The sequence below is a fragment of the Polypterus senegalus genome, chromosome 3, assembly GCF_016835505.1.
Source record: "Polypterus senegalus isolate Bchr_013 chromosome 3, ASM1683550v1, whole genome shotgun sequence".
NCBI classification, from domain to species: domain Eukaryota; kingdom Metazoa; phylum Chordata; class Cladistia; order Polypteriformes; family Polypteridae; genus Polypterus; species Polypterus senegalus.
The window spans coordinates 184,507,583-184,513,582 of NC_053156.1; the positions used below are offsets into that span (position 1 = coordinate 184,507,583).

Below are 6,000 nucleotides of genomic sequence, written 5' to 3' on the forward strand. Positions count from 1 at the left end.
CTTTTATTCAAGACTATAATCGAAGAAAAAGAAATCCGGTTAGGGTGTCTTGTTGTCATGACTTCTTTGGTAATACAGCGGTAAGAACTGCTGACACCTGTTCAAAAGATCGCCAGTGCAATCCTTCCCACGTCCAAAAATAAACATTTTGAGTAGTGAGCTGCTTTTGTTGTTTCTATTATGCAATAAAGACATACATTTGATTTGAGTTTGTAACAACCGGTTTAAATGTATGGTACTTGTAAAGGTTAGCATTTTTTTTAATTCAGTTTTATTCTCTCAGTCGCATTCATGCTCGCCCCTATCTTGCACTATTAGTTTTCAAATAAAAACATGCTATAACAGATGTGAGCTAAGATGAGGGTTCTACATCGGAGCAAGAGAACAAAAGCCCTCCACTCACATATAAGAACAACAAAGTTGCACCAGGCATAAAGCGGAAAGATGGCACCATTTGGATGCACCAAGAGGTTGGGTGTCATCCTGCCAATCAATCTGCCCCACACCTGTCCTCCAATGAAGCAGCACGACTTACAGAGCTCGCCAACGTATCATGCAAAGTCCTGTTTGTGATTATATTTTGTGATAGTCTTTAAATAAGAAACATTTACAGTATATGTTACTTATATAAAAGCCAGACTGGTTATTTACCTTGATTTATTTACTTAATTTCCTACAGTGTAAAGTCACAAATAAACTACAGAGCTTCCTGTGTTTGATAGACACGGGCACGCTGACACGGTACATGTACTGAAGTGACTTCAGCTGCAGGTGGAAGTTCCACGCAACTGTCTTTATGGTTCTGCCTTTTTCTCGTTGGGTGACTATCAAACACAGTTGCTTAGAGTGTGACAGGAGTAGGGGAGGATTGGGAGAGCATGGTTGGAAGGTCATTAGGTCGCTGGAAAAGGGCAACGAAGGTCCAAGTCTTTAGATTCTTGGTGTTTCCTGTTTTGTTTATGGTTGCGAGACACGGATGCTATCCAGTGACCTGAGATAAAGACTGGCCTCCTTTGGTACTGTGTCTCTTTGGAGAATCCTTGGGTACCACTAGTTTGACTTTGTGTCCCGAATGAGGCACATTACCTTCATTGTGAGGGAATGTCAGTTACTGCACTATGGCCATATGGCACGATTACCTGAGGGTGATGTGGCTGGACCAGGTCAAGGGACACCCACATAACACATGGGTGCGGGTAAATAGAGGGTAATTTCAGGAGGGTGGGACTGGACCACGTATTTGCCAGGGGGGTTGCCAACCAGGATCCCAAGGTGTTTTGTCGTGTGTTGGGTATGGCAATGCACTTTACCAGTGCATGCTCCACAACCTACCTGACCTGACCTGTTGTCACCTTTATCAAGGCAACTTGCAACATTTGAGATACAATTGGTTGCATTTCTTTTGTTTTTCCAATAGGAGCACAGGCAAGTAAAGTGTTTTGTTCATGGTCACATATGATTTATAGCTGGATTTAAACCCACAAAGTCAGTGTTTGAAGTGCAGAGCCTTAACCGCCATGCCACACTGCCTGCATATTACACATATTAAGTAGAAATTTTTGGTTTGAATACAAAATGTGAGGTCTGAAACATGAAAGTACTCCTTAAAAGAAAGACATAGGGGTCATACTGGACTGACTCATCACTATCACTGACAGTCTGTTTTATGATGCCATTAAGAATTCCAACCAAATTTCTTGTTTTATAGCACAATGTGTAGAGTACTAGTCAAATGAGGTTATGCTGTAAATAAAATATTAAGTTATTTCCTAAAAACTTGTCTTTTCCACAGTACTGTATCTATGAAAGCAAAATGGGTAAATTTAGTTTTAAGAAAAATGCTCACGTTTTGCACATTTTAACTGTACAAATGAATAATAGACATATTGATTATATGACAAGTTATGTGGGAATTTTTGTTCTTTTTTCCCCATTGAATGTATGTCACAATTTCTGTTGTTGTCCTGAATTGGTCAGTGCAGGGTTTAGTTCATTTTGAATCTCCAATATGTAACTTTTCCATGAAAACATGAGACTAAAATTTTTTTGGCCTTTACTATAAACTACATATAGGGTAAGTAACTTAAAAAAGTATCATTTTTGAGTGGAGTATTCCTTTAAAATCTTAAAACTAGAAAAAGAACATTCCAGGACTGCACAATGTGATTAAAGTAACGATGAAATCTAAGAAAATGGAAAGTAAGAGGTGACATGATTGAAAAGTTTGTGGTTTTTTTTTAATTATGAAAGGAAATACTACAGTGGATCCAGGCTGCTATTTTAACAAGGGACCACAGTTTGAATCATGTAAAAGTTAACTTTGAAAAAGCATGAGAACATTTTTGGTCACACAGAGAACCATAGACACATGGAATATAAACTAGTGTGGCAGAGAATAGAACTTGAGTGTCCTACAAATTTTGACTTGTTGTTATTTTGGAGAAATTGGGTGAATGGGATTGTGAGCTTTGTTGAGCTCATTGGCTGTTCTTGTGAAAAATGTAATGTAGATCCAAAGTTTTTGTAAGCTACTTAATCTAATCTAAAGCTTACAACATGTGTGTCTGTGTTTTTTATTCCCTTATTTATTCTGCTCGAAATGTGTGTTTATAATTTACGTTTCATAACTATGCATAAGAATTCACTTTAAGGCATGGATATCTCAAATATTAGGAATCTATTGAAAGATTAAAAATATACTTCAGAGTACAATCATAGTATCTGACTTTTTTAGATTGCATATTCATCGTTAAAATTTGTTTGCAGTGTTTTAAGCAAATCTTGTAATGCACTGTTGTTGACTTACTGTTTAGGGCCAATATTTAAAATCCGAAAATAATTGAAGCCAAGTGACTATGTATCATAGCTAATATTAGCACACAATATGTGCATTTTTATATTTGTTTGATACTAATAAAATACTTTGTTCACTGTTATTCAATTTTATGTATTTTTTAGTTAAAGCAGCTGGGACATAGTGTGGACAAAGTTGAGTTCATAGTAATGGGTGGAACCTTCATGGCTCTGGCTGAAGAATATCGAGACTTCTTCATAAGGAACTTGCATGATGCACTTTCAGGGCATACTTCCAGTTGTGTGGCTGAGGCTTTGAGGTAATGTGGGCTTTTTTTGATGTTGCTATTCTTTAGTTTCTTCTTGTGATTTGGTAAAATCTTTTCCCCATTTTAACCAGTCAATAAACCATTGTTTTTGTATATTTATAAATACGGTGCCTCGTACTTTGATTTGTTTCAGAAGGCCGTTTGAATTCTGAATTGTTCAAAGTTCAAATTAGTTTTCTCCATTATAAATAATGGAAAGTGAATTAATCCGTTCCCAGACCCTAAACAATGTCTACTTCAATAAGTTTAAACAGCAAATACACATAACTTAAGGTAAAAATAACACAATTAAGTGCCCTAAATAATAACTTAAAACATGTAAACAATCTATAAAATATGTACATACTGTATAATAAAATGAAAATTGCATTTACTGTACCTTTAGTGAGTAATGGTGAGTCCCTGTGTGGCTGGTAGAGAGGAAGAGAAAGGTTACTGTTTGGGGGGGTCACCTTCCAAAAACACACCAAATAACTGTACTTCACGGAAAATTTGCTGTGGTATCATTTCTATAAGCTTATGCGATGTTACATTTATTTCAGTACAGAGTTGCATTCATTTTTTGCAAAGATGATGATGATGGGAGATTCGGAAGTCTTCTCCAGAACATCTTAAAAATTCTTAATAAGGTTAAGGTCTGGACTTTCTGGTGGTCAATCCATGTGTGAAAGTGATGTCTAATGCTCACGAAACTACTATTTCACAAGTTGAGCCCAATGAATCCTGGCATTGTTATCTTGGAATATTCCTGTGCCATCAAGGAAGAAAAAATACATTGATGGAAAAACCTGGACACATTATATTCATGTAGTCAGCTGACCTCAGTTTTTGGGCACATAATGTTACTGAAGCAAGACCTGACCAACTGAAGAAACCCCAGATCATAACACTGCGCCCATAGGCTTGTACAGTAGGGCCTAGACATGATGGGTGCATCACTTCATCTGCCTCTGTACTTACACTGATGCACCCATCTCTCATCTCTCGGGACATGATAAATCAGGGCTCATCAGACCACCTGATCTTTTTCCATTGCTCTAGAATCCAAAATGTATGTTCTGTGGTAAATTGAAGTCTTTTTTCTGATTAGCCTCACTGATGAGTGGTTTTCATAAGGCTACACAGCAGTTTAGTCCCAAAATGTTCATATATCAAAATGTCCTTTATTAGCATACTTGCAAAATACCCGCACTTCGCAGCAGAGAAGTAGTGTGTTAAAGAAGTAATGGAAAAGAAAAGGAAACATTTTAAAAATAACGTAACATGATTGTCAATGCAATTGTTTTGTCATATATCCATCCATCCATCCATTGTCTAACCCGCTGAATCCGAATACAGGGTCACGGGGGTCTGCTGGAGCCAATCCCAGCCAACACAGGGCACAAGGCAGGAAGCAATCCTGGGCAGGGTGCCAACCCACCGCAGGACACACACAAACACAGCCACACACCAAGCACACACTAGGGCCAATTTAGAATCGCCAATCCACCTAACATATATATATATATATATATATATATATATACACACACACTTAAACATATATACTATATATATACAGTGCTGTGAAAAACTATTTGCCCCTTTCCTGATTTCTTATTCTTTTGCATATTTGTCACACAAAATGTTTCTGATCATCAAACACATTTAACCATTAGTCAAATATAACACAAATAAACACAAAATCCAGTTTTTAAATGATGGTTTTTATTATTTATGGAGAAAAAAAATCCAAACCTACATGGCCCTGTGTGAAAAAGTAATTTCACCCTTGTTAAAAAATAACCTAACTGTGGTGTATCACACCTGAGTACAATTTCCGTAGCCACCCCCAGGCCCGATTACTGCCACACCTGTTTCAATCAAGAAATCACTTAAATAGGAGCTGCCTGACACAGAGAAGTAGACCAAAAGCACCTCAAAAGCTAGACATCATGCCAAGATCCAAAGAAATTCAGGAACAAATGAGAACAGAAGTAATTGAGATCTATCAGTCTGGTAAAGGTTATAAAGCCATTTCTAAAGCTTTGGGACTCCAGCAAACCACAGTGAGAGCCATTATCCACAATTGACAAAAACATGGAACAGTGGTGAACCTTCCCAGGAGTGGCCGGCCGACCAAAATTACCCCAAAAGCGCAGAGACGACTCATCCGAGAGGTCACAAAAGACCCCAGGACAATTAAGGTCAGTGTTCACGACTCCACCATAAGAAAGAGACTGGGCAAAAATGGCCTGCATGGCAGATTTCCAAGACGCAAACCACTGTTAAGAAAAGAGAACATTAGGGCTCATCTCAATTTTGCTAAGAAACATCTCAATGATTGCCAAGACTTTTGGGAAAATACTGTGTGGACTGATGAGACAAATGTTGAACTTTTTGGAAGGCAAATGTCCAGTTACATCTAGCGTAAAAAGAACACAGCATTTCAGAAAAAGAACATCATACCAACAGTAAAATATGGTGGTGGTAGTGTGATGGTTTGGGGTTGTTTTGTTGCTTCAGGACCTGGAAGGCTTGCTGTGATAGATGGAACCATGAATTCTACTGTCTATCAAAAATTCCTGAAGGAGAAGGTCCGGCCATCTGTTCGTCAACTCAAGCTGAAGCGATCTTGGGTGCTGCAACAGGACAATGACCCAAAACACACCAGCAAATCCACCTCTGAATGGCTGAAGAAAAACAAAATGAAGACTTTGGAGTGGCCTAGTCAAAGTCATGACCTGAATCCAATTGAGATGCTATGGCGTGACCTTAAAAAGGCGGTTCATGCTAGAAAACCCTCAAATAAAGCTGAATTACAATTCTGCAAAGTTGAGTGGGCCAAAATTCCTCCAGAGTGCTGTAAAAGACTCATTGCAAGTTATCGCAAACTCTT

At 38.1% G+C, this 6,000-nt stretch overlaps 1 protein-coding gene across 1 annotated transcript in view; it reads left to right on the top strand.

The window, feature by feature from the left end:
• The window catches only part of elp3 (elongator acetyltransferase complex subunit 3), a 412,219-nt gene that overhangs the window by 150,044 nt on the left and 256,175 nt on the right, over positions 1-6,000 (top strand). The window contains exon 7 of the mRNA XM_039748296.1: positions 2,959-3,113. Coding sequence (XP_039604230.1) covers positions 2,959-3,113 — 155 coding nt within the window. The remainder of the gene's footprint in view (positions 1-2,958; positions 3,114-6,000) is intronic.